The 20,220-nt window shown below is 35.2% G+C and overlaps 1 protein-coding gene across 2 annotated transcripts in view; it reads right to left on the bottom strand.

Moving 5' to 3' along the window:
• Nucleotides 1-20,220, bottom strand: part of LOC111625124 (AT-rich interactive domain-containing protein 3A-like) — a 95,516-nt gene that overhangs the window by 34,655 nt on the left and 40,641 nt on the right. For both annotated transcript variants that reach the window (XM_023368164.1, XM_023368163.1), the window contains exons 3-4: nucleotides 15,020-15,092; nucleotides 628-811 (exon numbers count right to left, since the gene is read on the bottom strand). In XM_023368164.1, coding sequence (XP_023223932.1) covers nucleotides 628-811; nucleotides 15,020-15,092 — 257 coding nt within the window. The remainder of the gene's footprint in view (nucleotides 1-627; nucleotides 812-15,019; nucleotides 15,093-20,220) is intronic.

Raw genomic sequence — 20,220 nt, 5'->3', positions numbered from 1 at the left:
CTAGGTCGATAAAAGAAGATAAATCTTTTAAAATTAATTAAAAATTTTACGTTAGTTTTCGAAACTATTAGCTTTAAATGATATAAGAATCGATACATTTAAAAGTGATCGATATATTGTGAAGTGTAAAAATTGAATGTCGCGTAATCTTCATTCTTTGTTCTCATACTGGTATTCTTATTCATTCAGAAAATGGCTAAAATATTTGTAGTAGTCACAATATGACATTAACTTGTTAAACGTCATTTTTCACTTCTCGAGGGCGAGATTGGGCTAGGGCAGCGAGATGAATCCTTTTTGTATGTTAATAACATAAATTCATTCATATAATCGGCATTCCTAGTAAAACATTTTTTCTCGATTCGCATTTTTCTTTTTTGATTTATGTATCTGAATTTTCTACTCTGATTTATGTGTCTATGAATTCTTTATAAGTGATCCTTTTTTTTCAAATATGATAACCGGCTATATATATATATATAATCATCAATATTTTTAAACTACTCCCAAGACAAACTTATAGTTTTAGAAAAGTTTCATTAGCATAAAATCCACCTATAGTCAGTCTATTACCATATTAATATGTATTTTTGGGACAAAATCATACGGTACGAAAACTTTACTCACTGTGTACGTAAAGTAAAGGCTGCACTGGTGATGGAAGAGGGTAAATTGAGACCTTTTGTAATCTCCCTCCAGATCTTTTTGTTAATGACTTCTACTAGCCCGCCCCTGGCTACAACTAACCGGTACAGTTCGTAAAGATCCAACACCTGTTTGGCCATTATAGGTATTCGATTGACAGGAGTACCTGCAATAAGAAAATAAACATATTACAAAGTAGCTAATAAGCATGTAACTGTTTGTAAAGTGAATGTAAATTTAATATTTCAGTTTCAAAATACAATTTTACGTGAAATTCTAGAGTAAAAATTGAATTATCAACTTTGTCCTAATTATTCACATCGGATCTAAAGAACAACGTCCGTTTCTCTCTGAAGAAAATTATCAGAATTTTGGTTTCTCCACAGAAATAAATTCGTCTGCAATGAGACAAACAATGTAAAAAACAAAAATGGAGGTAAATAGACTCACCACATGAGCTATTAAAATGGCGGTTTGATTATGGTTATGCCAACCGGCTGTATAGCGGTTGTTTGCGAACTTTGTCATTATAATTCCTCTATTCAAAACCTTTTAAACTTGTTTTCCATTTCTTTGGAAAGGTGGCATCTGGTCACAGATAATTGACAGATTGGGGTCAGACGGTGATCGCTAACATTACTCGTTGCCCTTCCCCAAACTCACATTATATCCACAAAAACTGAGCAAATAAGAAAGTTAGAAGGAAAGAATGTGCAGTAGACAGTATGCGTGGTTCTAAATTCAATATTTAAATATTATTTATAAGTTTTACTATCGTGTTAAACTTTAAATTCATATCAAAAGTTACGATAGTATTAAGATTCAAAAAATTATTCTGAACAAAATTTGTAAATGAGTAAATGAGATAAATAAACCCAATATTATTTACTTAAAAAATCAATATTCTTACACAATACATCTTATTTAAATTGATAAATCAAAATATTGGCAAAATTCAATGCAATCTAATCTCACGCAACTGTTCCTTTATAAAGTATTATCTAGATCATAATATAATATTATTCAAAATCCTATAAGAAAATAAATACAAATACAGTTTCATAAAATCATATACTACATGTAATATATATATATAATTGTACTACGCAGACTAAGGCACATTTGTACACGGCGTATACCAACAATCAAAATAGGCATAATAATTTTCATATTTTATTTATAAGCTGTAGTCAAATAAAATAAATTTGATTATGTCATAAATTAAATATAAATTCTCATTGTTAAAAAATAATTCAAGAGAGATAATACTAAATTCAAAAATATTTTTAATGAAAGAACATCGAGTAGCAGAAATACAGAGGATTAATTAAACCCAATGTATCGATCCGCAGATCTTTAGATATAAATTAACACCGAAAATACGAGAAAAAATTTAAAGCAACTGATTGCTAATTATTAACATTAGCGAAATGTAGAAACACTATATCCGTTCATTTATATTTCTATCGGATTTCTTAGTCTGTATTGGTATTAAATCTCATCAATTATAATTCAACGTAAAGTAGCAAAGTACCCTTGAAAACTTCGAGTAAACAAGTTGCATTCCTCTCAGGCTAACGGATATCACTTGAGGGAAAGGACTACAGTAATTCAATTATTAACACTGTAAATGTCCGATGTACCTTCGATAAATGTACTCTTCGGCATGAATTATTCAAAGATAACGCTGTAGTCAACGTAATTTTTCCCCTTCTCACTGCGCTTAGCATTATTTATATGCATCTATCAAAACTGAGGATACTGAATTTTCTAAAATCGGTCGAGACGACCGAATGATATTTTGAGCACAGGAGAATGCAGAATATGTTCGATCCCAAATTACATTATTGTGACTTGATCTTTCAACTCATTTATTTTACAGTGAAGAGGACTTAATTTTTGCTTTCACTGTAAAATGTTAACGGCTACTAATTTCATCCAACCCATTTAAACATAGTATCTGACTTTTATGAAATAAATGGAAAAATTAACTGTTCGTACCATCGACTTAGATTCACCTTAAAATTTTGCAATTTTTTTTCCAACAGATGGCGTTGGCGTAATCTAAGATATTTGCAAAGAAGCCATTCATCTCTACATTGAACGAAACCAAATAAAATTAGTGTTTGACTGTAATCCCTGACAGAAATTTGCTATCAAATTCGACATAAATAACATTCTATTATTTTCTGATAAAGCTTGCATCACTAGAACCGCTCGGAGATCAAACAAAGAAAATAAATTTCCTGTTGTCTTAACCTCTTTATATTTATGCAACAATCTTAAAATGTCTGTTATCCTTAAACGCCCCGACAGAACGTTGCTAAATAAACAAAGCTTCCAAAATTTTGAGAGATATAAATGCGTCATCATAACATTTTACCGTTTATTACTCTGCATCAATAACATTAAGAAGCCAATCGGGCGACTCATGGACGCTATACCAGATGGTTTCCATTGAGTGTGGAGACATGGTTCTTCCCATTACAACCGCACCCTGTAAGCGGTCGGTTGGTCATAGGTCGGGCCAACGGTGTCATTCCCCCAGCACCTGCGACCCTTATAGGGCTAGAATCTCATCAATGGACCATCGGAATGTTTCCCCCATTTATTCCCCTGCTGCAAAGGGAACAAACAGCCGGAGCTTAGTCGCTACGCCCCCTCCTCCAGGGCTCTCTGTGTCAAAATAGTTCCCCCCACAGCTGCTGAATCCACATGGTTCATTCCCCTGATTTATTGACGCAGATTACTTTCTTGCAGTCCGGAAATAGTTGCAACCGATGATATTACCTACTGGAGAGAAAGACCTACCAATTTTAGCCTCTGGTTTTTATGTCTTTCTATAAATCTTATACGCTGTTGAATTTAGATGATCTGACGCCCTCTGAAATCTTCTCTGCTAAGAAATTCCAATTTTCTCTTCACCATTAATTAGATAGACCCTATGTTACTTTCCCTTTGATTTTAATTAAAACTAAAAATATCGAATATACGTTTGTATGCAACATAAAAGAAAATAATAAAAGTCATAATTATGCTGAAATTAAACAGATTTATTTTAACATCCTCTGGCTCATCTAAATAATTTATAGTTTTATTATCTTTAGTTACACTGTTTACATACAGACATAAGGAAGTGATAAAATTAATGACTTGCTAAAAATATTTACTGTTCTTAGTTAATATAAGTACGCGGTACGTGGCATATTCGGGATATTTACAACGACTAGAACTACGGTATTTTAGCACGGTAATAATTTTGAGCAAAACAGGACGATTAAATTTTTTTTTTCTCACCATTTATACTATAGTCGCTAAAATCCAAATTATCAAATAAGGGATTGTACGAATAAGTTCTATTTGTATCGTTCGAGAGCTAAGTGCTCTCTAACAGGGAAAGAACACCCGCCGAGACCACATTAATTCCCACGACCCCGGTACTAAGCCCGATATTAAAGTATCCAATGCAGGGGACCAAGTTTCCACCGGAAGAATAGAATTTGTATTGAAGGGGGTCAAGGGGTGGTTTGCTTCAGTAAGTCTTCGGGATGTAGTAAATATGACCTCCGGCCGATTATCTTCGAGAAATAGTCGGAAAGGAAGAACAAGTACTATAAAGACGTTTCGTATCGAACAATAGAATCACTCACCATCTGGAGCTTTTATTGTAAACGATATTTGTAACTGAATTTACGCTCTTATAAATCTACAAATATCTCTTACCAAATTACCAGATGCGATTGAATTTTCCACAACCAACGGCACCTGTATCACGAAATACAAGAACAAATTAAAATTTAGATACAAAGAGGAGTCCAACAAAAAAAAATTATTCCGTTTAATTTGATATCGCATCCTAAATATAAAAAAGAAAGCGCTATTCAAATGACAGTAACTAAAATAGCCCGAGAGAACAATGTCATGTTTCGGCTATACTTGAACACAACTAAATACAATAAATCATTTCGGTATACTCTACTTATATAAACCACATAGCTGTGGTCGAAGAATGCGGTCAGGCTCCTCCGCACCGAGTAAATAAAACCAAATCAGAAATATCGAAAATACCCTTCGAGTATTCAAAAAAAAAAGAGGATAAAGTTGCAAAACAACTGATTTCAATTCGACAATTCCCCCCTTAAAATTTCTTCTTAGTTATAAAACCGTAACGCAAAAAGGTTTATGAATTAAATCGTGTAACTCGGTTACGCATTATTTACTGTTTATTCTTCTTTAATAAAAATGTCACTAGTAAGTGTTATTTTCTTTAGAAGCAGAGGTATTAAAATCTGAGAAAGGATTTTTAAAATATTCACGTCTGAATGTTCTTATTATTTATTATCTTTAAATAAATAATGAAATACATTTTAATTAAATATTTAAAAATTGTTCAACGTATTTTGAAATTATGTAACTTTATTCTCCTTCATCAAATAATACGTGATTTTGCATTATCAGTTTTATATTTTATAGTTAAATACAGTAGTTTATTTGTGTAAATAATTTGACTTACGAAAAATTCGAAAGTGTCACTTATATAAAGTAATTTTATTACGAGATAATTTTATTTTTCGAGCATTCCAAATACTGGAAAAAAAACATCTGTAAATAAAATTGCTTAAATTGCAGTTTTATATATAACATTTACACAACTAAATGAATATTTTTCTGCTTAAAGTTTTCTATAATTAATCGTATTTCGGTGAAATTTGATTTTATTATTATTTGGCATTACTTTGAAGGAAAAAGCAGCGAAGTATTAATGGCTGACTTCCAAGAATATATTTTTCTTTGTTTATTTATTAAATGAAATAATTAATCTAAATTTAGGCAGTAAATGCATCGAAATTCCACAAACTAAATTAATTGCAGAGATTAAAGAAGTTTCACGGAGCACAATTACAACTTTATAAGTGGAGAGCCGAGACAAAAAGCCGAGTTAGGAATAGATGAGGGAAGCTAAACTACTCATTCCATGTCATCGAGTGTAAAGACGAAAGTGTACGGGTGATAAGAAAGCTGGACTGGTTAGTTCTATCGATAAATTCTTCCATTACAGCTATCGTTCGCATCACACTCCGGTACTACTACTTTAGATGCCATATTTAAATTTGGATTGAGGAGAGAGCCAAAAAAATTTTGACTGTAGCTTTTATTTCCTGCAATTTAATCCACTGTCTCTTCCTTTCTATTCTACATCAAAGTTTGGCAATCTCAACACGGGGTATACTTTCATTGGCATATAAATATCACCACGATGTCAGGAGGATAACAGCTGCTGTTTTTGAAAAGTTAAAATAACACGTGAAGGTCATATCCAGAATCATTTAAAACTATACGGGATATTTACATCATCATTCAATTAATATTCCGAATCTTGGTGTCTTCCGCTAAATGTAAAGCTGTCAAACAACTGAAAACATTCGTTTGACTCTCGTAATCAACTTATTGAAACATCTGCATATTAGTAGGCTTCAAATTTATTTGGCTTTGGTAGGTTTCCATATTTGGTGCATAACTTAATCTCGATTCAGTTGAACGGCTTCGTCGATTATCAGTTGTATTATTCCGTCTGATGAAACAAATACAACACGTTGATCACAACACTTACAGAGTCAAAACACGCGACATCAGATGACAAATATTTAATTGAGATTTGGTGCTTATTAGACTATAGAACAACTTCATTATTTCTATTCGCCTAAATATAATTGTAAATGTAAACTTCAATCATTAAAAAATAAAATAAATAAATAAATTTTTGTAAAATTCTAAGATATTCTTTTACCTAGTGAGCGTGGATAAAATGAAATAGCAATGTAACCCTTCATTCTATTAACAAAAGGGAAATAGCAACATTTGAAAATCTTTTCGTTTTCGAATCTTGAGTAAAAAACAAAAAAAAAAAAAAAACTCGATATAAAAGAAGTAACAAACATTTTTAAAATACGGTCACTTCCCGAGATCAAGAGGTTATAGATCATTTGTACAAGCAATCTGTTTAATATAGTTAGGACGCGATATTGACAATTACAGTCATAGCGATTCTCGTGTCCTATTTTCTGTGTAGACTTGCGTTTAGTCACAGCATTTAACTGTCACGATCAATTTGTCGTTCGAAAAAAGTCGCCTGAATCTACTACGCGGTTGCGGTAGCTTTGTGGAGGATTAAAAGAAAAGAAAGAAAAGTAATCTACCTCTTGTAGTTAACAGAGAAATAAAAAGCCTGCTCGGAAAAAGATATCGGATTACCAGTAATTACGAGACATTGAATCAAATTAAACATTATTACTTGATAAATTGTTTTGATAAATTTTCAATTCCCCATTAATCTAATCGCGCTAGAAAGATCACGTAAAGAAACGAACCAATTCTTATTAGTTTAACAATACGTAAGAGAGCTATAATATTCTTTAATAGCTAATGTTACCTTAAATATTTCCTGCAGTAACAGTACATTGTGTATTAAGGAATGTTGTTTATTGGCACAAGAACTTCATTCCATCTCGATTAGTCAACTCTATCGAATACCGTAGCCTTTATAAACCCGACAACTTTATATATACATATTCATACTAAAATTTTACTTCTAATTATACCAAAAAATATTTATTTTGTTAAATTTTTCGCAGTCGAACATTCTTTATGTAAATATTGAACATAACGGAATTCAATGACTCGTAATTTTTAAAAATATGCATCATAAAAATACGCAGATATAAACAAGAAGATATAATTAATTACGGTTCAGTTTAATACGTTCTCGTAGACCCTAATAAAAATTCTATAAAATAATCTTTCTATGATATAACTGATTTGAATTTTGTAAATACTAAAAACAAAGAAAGCAAATAAATCGATCTTTGAAATTTGATTGATTATGTTAATATTGATTAACAAATTACAGATTCATCGCAAGTGGAAAGTGAAAAGTAAAAGGAAAGAAATATTTTTCTTGTGACGTGCCAAACGGCAAAAGGAGATATCTTATCGAAGATATTAAGAGTCATTGGCAAACCACCGTCAAAACAGATTCATAGTTTAAGAAAAAGTTCAGTCGACTTGTTTAAATTTTAGCGTAAAGAAATGCACAATGTCAATTCCGTTTAGTTTAATGTTTGAGGATCATTGACCGTAAGCACGACAGCGTATAACAAAATTTCAACACAAGATTCGATGATGGCGCTTTTGCCAGGTGTAATATTATGACAGACACATTGTGTTTCACGGTCATAAACAATAACAGCTTCAATCATTGCATAGTTCTCTCTTTCTTTAAGTTATTTATTGCTCGGTTTAATAGGGTTTTCCTAGAACCGACAATAAAAACAGTTGTATTTTTTGACTCAAATAGAAATTTATTCCTTTGTCTGTAATTTGGAAAATTCGAAACTTTTATTTCTGCATTCCTTTTCTATTAGAAAAGAATTGCTAATATAATATTACTTGTCTGTTACTTATCGTAATGAAACTTATTTAAATTTTTAATAAAGTAATAAACCGTCAGAAAAATTAATTAAATGATAAATAAAAATTTCACAGTAAATACTGCATATAAAAACTTTTTAATATTTATAACTCCAAGTCGGTTTATAAATACTTTTTATAAGTACTTTCTTCTTTTTCCTCCTTCCATATGTAAATTTACACGATGCGAACATTAAGAGTATTTTATTTCCAAAGAGAATAATTGAAAATTGAAGAAGAGCTGCTATACAAATAGAAGCTGACCTGTTTAATCAGAAGAACATGCTCAGTTACTTTGGCCAGTTTGTTCTACGGATTTGAGGTCTGTACAATGTCTGACATACTGTTTGTCTTTCCCAAACTACCTCTCATTATCTAGCTATTGTTTTTGTAGTGGCATGTGGCAGTTTAACAATGTCTGGGCTGTCTATCTTTCCCAAGAACCGCATTACAAGGTTGGTTTGTGGTCATAGACTTGTCAACAGCCTCCGACTAAAGACAATGTTAATGATGGCTCTAAACTTAAGATTAATTAACTCAAACATTTTATACGCAATAAAAATGTTTGAGTTAATTAATGTTCTTTTTGAATTAGACCCATATATGTTCTCGATTTGATTTCCTTATAATAAAAGTGGTATTAATTATTTCAAACAAATATTCTCTTAACGTATAAATATTAACAACGACTTTTTTAACTTAGGCTAAATAAATAAGATTTGACTTATTAAAATAACATTCCTAACGTTTAGTTAAGCCAATATCTTTTTAAAATGTTCAGAAAACTGTTTTATTATGTTTATTAGGTAAAAAGTATTTTACATCGGTCAAATTTATCAAATATTACAATTAATAAAGTGTAAGAACGTAAAATCTTTCTAATTCTTTGCTAAATTTATCCGATTTATTTGCTTTAGAACACACGTATCAATGTTTATAACTTCTCCGTTTTATACATCGCTTTCACACCACTCGTTCTTTTAAACAAGTTGAATATTGGCCCGATTTAGAATTTTCTTACATTTCGATAAATTCGAGAGTCATTTCTATATTTAACTCTGAATTAATCTCGTGACTTTTTATTCCTTTGGTTTATAAAATATATTGAGAAGTTGATTTAGGAATCGTAAACGTCTCGTGCCTCGATAAGGTCCATGAGAACTTTCATTGTTCTTTCTATTCTAAAATTTGCATTTATTTCTTTCTATTCAGTTGGCGGGCGAATCTGAAAAGCTTGGAATACAAAAAAAAAAAAAAAAATGAAACTAGTTTTATGATTTCTGACTGTTTTAGCCGAACAAAAATAGAAAATTTATTTCGATAATTTAACAAGAATCGGCATTCGTTATTCTATGCTAAATATCATACACTAATATTTATTACGTTTTGTATTTTGTTTTTCAGGAGAAACTGAAAAAGGAGCTTATCTACGGTCTTCCTTCTTCTGGAAAAACTAATAGGTCGATAAACATATACATTGAATCATAAATTATTTATATCACTCGATTTAAATTATTAATAACTGTTTATCGAATGAGGTATTTTTATTTATTTAATTCTTATATTATAAGGTTATGGTACATTTCAAAGTGTTTTCAAAGTAATTTATTTTTGCGAAAAAATCCTCACGATCTAATCAATTTGAAACAGGAAGTTGAGGTGGTGTCGAGTAGCGCAGGAAGTGATGAACCTACACCGGATAAGCCTACGGTGCTTTTAGTTCGAAGCAACTTCGCCCAAATACTAATTTTTTTCCTAGAGTTTCCTTCGTAAATAACCAAAATAAAGATTAATGAGAAGTTTGAAATTATAATCGTAACAGTTATCACTCCAATAACCTGTACTGCGATCACCGATTCCTCCCATAAAAATATTAATATTTAGATTTAATAAGAGAGAAAATGAAAATCCTTTCTGATCCAACCTTCCAACAACGTGATGCACACCCGATTCCCAGTTACCATGGTGACTCCTTCATTAAAAGCTATAACCTGGGGGCAAATGGTCGAATGGGGAGGTTTCTTAAGCAGATTTATGGTGGTCAGGGTCAAGTTTTGTTTGCAATGCCCCTAAGCGAAGCTCCTCCCCCACTGCGATTTGCTAGAAACTGGCTCCCATGCCAAGATCAGAACTTACAATTCTTGCGATGCTCATTTCTTCCACAACTCGAGGGTGATATTTCATCAATTATTTCACCATTTTGATGACAAAGTTCCACCCCTGTTCGTGTGTGAGAAAGCGTTACTGTAATTAAACGCAACCGTGAGAAAATCGTGGTCTGGAGAAGAAATTCATATCGACGTATAGTTATAAACTCTACTTACAAGATTTACTTTAACATTAAAAATTGAAATATAGATTTTATCTGTTTCACGGTGTTTGATAAGGGAAGAAACTATTTCATTTAATTTTAATTTAAACAGATAATATTCTAAGTGTAAATATTAACAAGTAAACTAAATATTTTTTTTTTAAAAAAAGGTGAACGGCTAGCATAATCCATTCGTAAGCAGTAATTAAAGTACTGTATATATTTACTTCCAACATACTATTTAATTTTGTACGAATGGAAACATCCATTGCTTTTGTAATGTAGAACGTCGCTTAAAATAATCGTTTTCAAGCACAATAGAAATAACAACGTTTGAATAATAATATTAATCAATTATAAAAATTCACCAATCGCAACGTTTACTGACAGAATATAATAAATACATAATTAAAAGTAAAAAAAGTAAATTTAATATATAATATATATAAACTAAGAATAGTAAAAAGTTCATTTTAAAATAATGTCGATTGTTTTATTCGGAACAAGCCAATAAATAAGAAAAAAAAACTGTTAGTACTAACAGATATTCATACAACTAAATGAAATTCATTCGATTTATATTGTATACCATTTGAAAAATTCGTAGACCTTCTCGCATTTCGATATTCGTCGATTTATCAATTTTATGAGTTTTGGGTTTTTTTCCCTATTCTCTCTCTCTCTCTCTTTCTCTTTTTTCCTTTTTTTTTTTCGCCCGTTGATTCTGGATGTCAGCATGACAAATGCGTGATTCGTGTTAAAAATTTCAATAACATTTGACTATCAACAGTTTATTATTTGTGTTCTGTTGTTTCCTTTTTTTTTTCCTTTACTTCTCTTTTTTCCTTTTATTTATTTATTTCTCTTACGTTTGAAATAGCCTAAAAATCGAGACTAATGCCAACACGACAAGAAAAAGACGAAATTTTCGATCACTATAAACATATTTCCTAGCCATTTTTACTAGATTGGCCCGAATGTAATAATTCGATAACATCATCCGTTATCACAATACATTTTAAAATTATCGGCCTATAATTTAAAACTGCATGCTACAGCAAAATTTGTTTACAACATATTTAAAAAGAATTTTTGATTTTGTTATAATTTTTGACAAAAAAAACAGTATGCTAATATAAAACAGTATATTAATATAGTGTCTAATTGAATTTAAGCTAGAGAAAGCTGACAGAATCAATGTTAAAATCGATAAAGTTAAGACAATAGTTGACTTTTTGAATTATTAAATGTGGAAAAATTAAAAATTAAACTATATATGAATTTTTAATTTTGCCACGTGTTCGGATTTGTTCTTAAATATACTATTTCAATTCAAATAAACAGGATTTTGATCTATTCGAAAAATAATGAAAGTATTTCTTCCAGGAGAATAATTAACATTTACATATTAAAGTATTCCAATTTTAGTGGTAAAGCTAATATTCATATTTTGAAATGTAATGATTAAAACGGGTAGAAGAGAATAACAATGCCGCTAATCTGAAAGGCCGATTTCCTGGCACCAATTGACAAGAAATCGGCATTTGGAATTCTTGGTGTTCGAATAGACTCGAATTATTATAGCTTACTCACCTGGACGTAAAAGTATATTCTATATTATTGCTCGGAGTGCTAAAAACTCGCTGTTTTAGGATATAGTGACGTAAGCGGAAGATACCGGTGAAGAGCGTAACGCCTGAATGTCATGTAGGTGTAGTTCATACACCCAGATGGCGAAAGATATATACAGAAAAAGTAAAAATGATGCGGGGAGGGCGAAACTACATAAGATTAAAGGGTGGCAAAGTGTCCGTGCACACCTGATCGTTGCGGGGTGAAGATATAGCACCCGCGTACTGCCACACCCACCTTCACTCCGAGCTGATGAAAGTTAGGTAATTAAAGGCCAGAGGGAACGAATGAGTAGACCTACAACAAAAAAGACCAACCGGTACGCGAAAAGGCCGGGCGACGTGGTGGCCGTACTTTGACAGGTAAATTGTCGGGTGGGCTTCGTAAATCTGTCCAAACGAGTATCATCAAGTGTAGTCATTAACTGGGATATCACACCGCAATCGACAGTGGGGCTCCGGGCCAAACATCCTGCACATAAACATCGCTACAACTTCCTCTACCATCCCGCTCCTCCCGTACGGCGAGTTTGTAAATGTGTTACAGACCTGTTGGTTAAAATTAAATGAAGATACCTTTAAGATTTTTTTGTTAAACCGCATTCTTGATTTTCATATCTTAATTAAATAAAATGGCCGTCGGCGTGATTGATGAAAAATGATCCCGTTTAGCATACCGTTTTCAATAAGATGACAGATGACAAGAATGACGTTATTAATTGCGACTGTCTATCGAATGACATCGGCACAGCTCGTCTGTCTAATATATAGATCCCTTTGTGACGTAACAATTATCGACAGACAATGACAAAGGCTGCGTTACTCGTACATCACGAACTGTTCATTGTTCTCCATTTCTGCTGACGACAAGAACAATTAATCAATAGCATATTTCTTGTCTAAAATGAGAAAATGCAGAACTATTCTATTTTTAAACAATGTCGGAAACGCTCATCGTTTGGCGAAAAATATTTTGAATTAATATTAAAAATCTTCTTTTAAAAATAGACAATCGACCGGCGAGCCTAAGGGCCTCCACGTGTTGAAAGTAAAAAGCTGCGAGCAAATCTTTTAACAATCGGAGTGTGCGTTCTATTCAAACGAACGGCAAGAGAGGGCACGAAAGGAGGTATAGCACGCTTTATGGTGCAAGGTGACTGGCCTGACAAATAAACGTTCCACACCTTTCGCAAACTAAGGGACAGGCGAGCAATTATCAACAGGTAAAACGCAAACCGCCAGCCAAGATAAAATGTGACAAAACCTGTTCATCGCTGCCTCTAAACTATATATCATCGAGTATTTTATTAGGCGAAAGACTTGTTATTTTTGCACAATCCATAATTAAAATAATATTTATTATTAATTTACCGAGAAATAAATTTGAAAAACGGATAAAAAATGATAGCCCCTTTTTCGCTTCCTATTAATCATGTAACGAAATTGAATTATAAAATGCAATTTCATTAAATGATTAATATTCCTATTAGCAATTTCATTAAGCGATTAAGAAAAAGAGCGTAAATATAAACTGCATTCGGAATTAGTAGATTTGAATATTGCTAGGTCGGGTGGACCAAGAAAAATATTGAGTATCTGTCTTATCTCCTTATTTGTTTCAGAGCAAAAACACTTATTTTAATAAGATCTGCGGGGAATTGAGAATTATTTCAGGAGTAAGTTTAATTCTTCGTTGCCAAGAGAAACATTTGCAATCGTTACGTGTCACATCTCTTTTTGGTCTTTTTAATGATTAATAACAATTAGCATTAATAAGGAGGTTCGTAACGTTTAGTTTGCGGTTGAGACCAGGTTAAAAAGCGTGCCAAGCACGATCTTTTGCGACGAAAGTGACAAAGTTAGTAGTAGTTACGTGATGAATTCTTGTAAAAAATTTCCTTAATTTTATATACGGCAAATCGAAGGAAACTAAGTCGAGTAGAGGAAACTCTATTATAGTTCCCCATTTTCGGAAGCAATCTAAAAGAATGGCGAAACGAACTAACCACACCATTGTTGTCTCTTTGTTAGAGCACTTCGTGTCAGACTTTAATAATATCCTTACGCACGCTAATTAAAAGTAATTAGATGAAACCGCCTTAAAGTTAAGAAAGCATTTAAAAACCAATGTTGACTCAAGTCGTGCTATGAGGCAACCAAAGCATCTTCTGATTTTCTTTTGTTAGCAGCGTCGTTGTTCAACCTCATGAATATGAAAACATCACATGTAATGACTAGGGGGCATTTTCCCCCTTTTAATGAAATTATCCAGTGGGCGATGATAAGATCTTTCAGTGAAAATTTTCTCCGTTGTCCATGGATCGTTGGCTACAATAAGTTTGGTCAGAAGATTTCTTTGTCTCGATCCCCTCTCTATAAGTTGGCTGACTGCTGGTGCATGAAAGGAATGTTAATTGTATTTTCCGTTTCACCACATGGCGCTACACATCTTCCCTTAAAACAATTTTAGATGTTTCTGTCCCTCTCTTTCCCCATCCGCGTAAGAATAATAGCCGTCCTGCGTGCAGAAGAAGAGAACGGTCATTTATCGTGCACGATTTTGTAACACCTCCCCTATTCACCCGAGAGAATGGATTAAAACACTTACACACGACAGCCACTTTTCCAAAGGTTGCCAAACATCGTAATTAGGTCATTTTTAAAACGGTCCGATTTAAAAATTCCACTCGTTTTTTCCTCGCATTTATCAAACGTCACAAGAGCAACCCGCGTCAATTTCATAAAATATAAGTTTCGGAAATCTTTCCACCTTACGTTGTCGATAAGGTGTTTCCGTTACGCGATCGCGGAGAGCAGCGCGATACGTTTCTGTCAGGGCGTCTACGATAACAGTCACATTTAGGCGGATCAAAAAGCATTAGTCACGTCTAACGAACGATGAGTCAGCCAAGGGCGAAGCACTCACTCTCCCCGGCAAACACACGACCCGTGCGCGCGCTCTTACCTCGTTGTTGCATGAAGTTAAATAAATCGTCCAAAAACTCCTTCCTCTTCGGATCTTCCGTAAGCTCGTATAACTGCAACAACAAGGAAAATTCGGTTAGCGTCACGCTTCCTCCCAGCCAAACGCGTTCCGTTCCGTCGTCCGAGCGCTATACGACGCGTCGAGCAGCGCCCCATACCGGCTCGGGTCGCCGCCGAGTTTGGTGCGCGACGGAGGCGAGAAGCGCCGAAATCTGGCTCTCTCCAAATATAAGGCCAGCGGCCGGGAATTAATGGTCCGACGGAGGAGCTACCGCCGAAGCCGCTCGAACTTCGACCCCGGGGCGTCGGCGAAAGGTGGGCCGCGGGCCTCCCGTCGGCCGTCCGCGGGTTACGTTAAGATAATTTACGAGTCGGCCGGGCGCTGGCTTCGCGTCGTCGCTCACTTAACGACGAGAAGAGCGAGACGTCGGCGCGACGTAGGGGAGGAGGCGAGGGGGAGATTTTTTTAATTAAAAAACACGTCGTGCTACCCCGCAGGTGTTTGTATTAACTCGACGCGAAGATATTGATGAGTGCCGCGGGAGGTAGGCAGGAAGGCGTGTCCCCCGGATTCCAAGTTTACCTTTCTCTCGCCGGCGAACGACCACCGGGATAAATCACGTTACGCGACGCTACTCGGTTCCGACGCCGACGCGCCTCTTTCAAACTGGGAATTCTGCCCGGCCTCCCGGGACGACGGAAAACGGCTTCGTTCCGTTCTGCGGCGGAAAAACGGAACGTTCCTCTGCTCCTACCGTTCAATCGACAAACGGAACGTGGGCGGAACAGGGAAGGCAGAGCGCGCGGTCTGGGGTCGGACGCGTTCCGTCGGCGACCGGGCGGCGTCGACGCGTAATTAAGGTCGGAGAGGACGCGGAATTCGCTCTCGGTTAAGTCCGCGTCGGGGAAAAAGTGGCCTGTAATTAATTCGGCGGAAAAGATTTCCCACAATTTATCGCGCCGATATCCGTCACAATGGGTCCGAGAATTTCTTTTAATTAATCCCGTCTAATTGATATAAACGCCGGGGAAAAACCTCATTTGCATAATTAACGTCTCGGCTCGAACACAATGTAGACATCGCTCTCTAAACGACTTCCTCTCCTCCGAACGCGTTTTTTCTACACACCGCTTTTTTTATCCGCAACCTCTCGGCGCGTAACGGAGGCCCTTCCCCACGTGCGTCCTATCGTCTCCGCTCCTAAATCCTCTTCCGCTCGTTACACCGTCGCATTCGAAATCCGTCGGAAGGGTCTTTCCGATCCGGAATTCCTTCCGGACAGAAACAAGTTCGGAAAGTAATAACTCTAATGCGGTCGGTTTCCCAAGAAAAAATAAATAAAAAACAAAATTGGAAATGAGGGAGCGTGGCCGGGGCGGGAGGAGTAGAACCCACCATTCCTTCAAATGCTTAACGCGCAGAATGCGATTCTAGCGACGAAATTCGGAGAGGGAAAGCGAAGTCTGGCGTTGTTTACCAATGCGGAGAGAAAGTGAGAATTGGTCTGGGTTCTCGGCGACAACGAGAGAAGAACCGGTACAAGTCTCGACCGGAAAGTTATTAAACCCCGGCCACTGTCACCTTTTTACCGAGGCTACGAATATTCTAAAATAGCGCAATCGCCCGATGGCCGCCATTTTTCGACCTTTGTTCTTTCGTGTTTTAAATAAAAACATCTGTCTTTATTTCGGAACAATTAACTTAATTTCACTCTATTAATAGTAGGAATAATTTAAATATTTGAAAGTTAATCCAATGTTTCCTAGCAATACGACGTGAACAAATCCTTTCTTTTCTTTTTCGCGTTTCTAACTTTCTCTAAGAAAATTGTAAGATAACTTTTTTTTAGTTTTCCCACCCATTTGCACAGCCTTGGGGTATTTTTCTGTAATATAGAATATAAAATTGAAATAAATATGGGAAAAGCACTTAAACTAAAAAAATGGTCGAAGTAAATACCACGTGACTTTTTAAAACCAATCGGAATAGAGTGCCAGCTAGCACACCGGGTTATATTCACAGACCGATCATCCCGAACGTTCTTTCACTTTTCTGCCTCTTCGCAATGGAAAATTTTAAAATTTCGTAAAGAGAAAAGAATCGGATATTTTAAAATTGTGTTCGTTTGTCCTTAAGCCATGCGAATCGTTCGTCGCTTCGAACGAATCGCTTTACGTCGTTACTTAACGTTCTTCTTTTATTTTCTATTGTAAAGGAGAAGAGAAAAAAAAGCAACGCTACTATTTTTTTCCGACACCCACCGTTTATTTTTCTACTTAATAAAGGTAACAAGTGTAAACTACCAAACTTTTATTCCAAGTACAGTACTTCCGGCTAATCGAGACCGAAATTTCGCGGCGTTTTAAATACGAACGCCATAAAATTTAGTGGACTGTTAGGTATAGAAAAAAAAAACGGAACGAATGTCTTACGCAGAAGACTGCGGCAATTCTTTACTCTTTATAACACTTGCCACGCATTATAATTATCTACTCACATTGCTAACGTACTGTATGACGTGCGTTTAACCATTACGCATAAAACTTCCATTTTTTTTTTTAAAGCAAAATGTAAGCTAAGAGGGAGGCCAATATGCAAATTCGCAAATTCAAGTGTTATGCCTTTCTTCCGTAAAGTCATTATTTGACCGAACCATTACGCGCGTGTCGCCGGCCACCGGACACGTGCGCCGGAAATGGCCAATTCGTTTACTCTTCGACGCCCGAATCCCGTCGACAAATGATGTCTATTCGTGTGACGTAAAGGACCACGTGACAGTATGTAAACAAAGCACATGGTCAGCATAGTGGCTATTAATTTAGTTTCGAATAACAAACGAAAATGCTCATACCATGTTGGGCATTTGGATGTGATGTATAAATACTAAGAATAAAGGAATATCATTCTATAATTTTCCTCACAACAAACCTTTTTTAACGAAGGAACGGGTAGTAAAAATTAAAGATTTTTAAACCTAAAAACAACACACGAATTTGTTCCGTACATTTCGATGAAGATTGCTCTATTTATCAGTCATTTACTAATACAAGACAATTAAAATCAAACACTACATCAACTAAATTTACATTTATTTTGTATCAGAATAAACCAAAATGTATATTATAACAAATATTTTTATAAATTAAAGGGTATTTTAATTAGAATTATATATATTTTTTATATTAAATATCATTACATAAAAATCGATTAATACATCAAATAAATTATATATTAATGCAATGTTGTAATATGTTTTGTACAGTACAGATTATTATTCTAAAGCTAGATGAAATATTACAAACAGAATTAATAAAATTAATTATAAAACTTTACATCTCGTGAAATTTAACTGAAATTGAATAGAACAAAGGATAGTTTGTTATTCAAAATAATAAAATTTTAAAATTTTTAGTTAAAAACTTTAATAGGGAATTAAAAGTAATTTATTAAGGGACTTAAAATGTTATATAAGTTATGTTACTAATTCATTGATAATTCGAATTTCAAATATAAGAAAATTGTTATAAAATACTTAGCAGAAGAAAAATACTGTACGATAGTAGTCTAATAAAACAGTAATAAATGAATTTTTTTTTTTCAAAAGTTTAGCACTGTTTTCCGCAAATTTTTCATTCTCCCGCAATAAGATATTGTGGGAATAGCCAAAATTAATTAGACATTAGAACACCGATAATAAAATGCACTTTAGAAACCATTGTCGAGAACAGGGTGTATGTATGTCGATAAGTACCACGTTTTTAAACCATCACGTGACTTTTATAGTCCCAGGAAGGTGAATAGACCTCATTCCGTCGAAGGCGAAGTCGGCCGGTTTCCCACGCTATTTGGTCAGCCCGTACCGATACCGGTCGATTTCGTCTCGATACGTTCGGGGGTTAAGTACTTCGACCGTCCCCGCTCCACGGGCGGAGTAATTAAAAGACGATAACGCGTCGAAAGCTAGGTATCGAGAGAAAGGCCCAATTTATTTCTGTTCGGTTCGTTTCCTTTTCTCTTTGGGCCACCGGACGGGTCAAGTTCGCGCGGTCTGTCGGTGGTTCGTTAACCAATAAAATCGATCTACCTTTGCCAGCGCTTCTTACCGTTGTAGTGTGGTGAACGTGGCCATGCAAACCTACGTGTTGGCTTCTTTACTTAGCTGTCGCCCCGGAACACTCGTTGCGTAAAGTGGAGAGAAAACCGTGGCGTCGGCTTTTGACCTCGTTTATTTTTCGCTATTCAAAGGTTATTAAGGCGGCAATCGGAAACAGGAGGGAAATTGAATCGATTGCGATAGACGATAGAGGAGAAATGGAGCAGTCGATGGACGGTAGAAGTTGAAGTGACGAATGTCGATTGAAATCTCGCGTTTAATTGTATATTCTTAGTGAAAGAGCGAAAACTGTAAGAAAGCGACGAAAGGAGTACAAGGTCAGATTTTGTTTAAGGTCATATCAGCGTCCCAGCAAATAAACAATAAAAGTTTTGCCAGTCGGCAACAAAGTAGCGCGCGGAGGCGTTTGGAGCAGTGACTTTTGTCACAGTCACGCGACGATCCTCGTACGTCTATATTATCAGATAAACGTAGGTTGACTTTAATCGGCGTAACACATCAGAAACATGCACGAAACAATTTTAACAATCTCCAAACAAAGTCATTACTAAAAAGAAGTTGGAATTCGTATTTGCCGTTAGTATCCCGTTTCTTCGATAATGAGCCAAATTCTTTTAGCTCCAGAGACGAAAGATACACCAAATGACCCGTAGACGTTTTTTGAGTGTCGTCCACACGCGATGCAACGGTACGGCGACGACGACGGACTTTTCTCGCAGTTCTCATGTAAAATACAAGAATTTCGCTTTTTCGAGCCACTTTCGGTGTTTTCTTTCCGAACGAATCCGACATTTCCGGAGGGAAACGGGCCGACATGTAGAAACGCTTCCGTAAATGCACCAAGGCCTCAGCCCCCTACCATGGCGGGACCAAGCGGGATGGGTCGCAGACCGATTGGATTTAGAGGACGGAAGAGCGTCCAATTATTAAATTTAGGACCAAAGAATTGACAGGGGATCTTTAAATAAAGTCCCGCAGCCGCCACGTGTCGTAACGTCAAAAGCGACATGGATCGACGGGTGTTGTAAAAGCCCGAAGAATCTTTCCGGAGATTGGAGTCGGAAGG

This window comes from Centruroides sculpturatus, unplaced genomic scaffold (genome assembly GCF_000671375.1).
Source record: "Centruroides sculpturatus isolate CEXI.00-Female unplaced genomic scaffold, Cexi_2.0 scaffold404, whole genome shotgun sequence".
NCBI classification, from domain to species: Eukaryota; Metazoa; Arthropoda; class Arachnida; order Scorpiones; family Buthidae; genus Centruroides; species Centruroides sculpturatus.
This window is presented reverse-complemented; position numbering and strand designations above follow the sequence as displayed.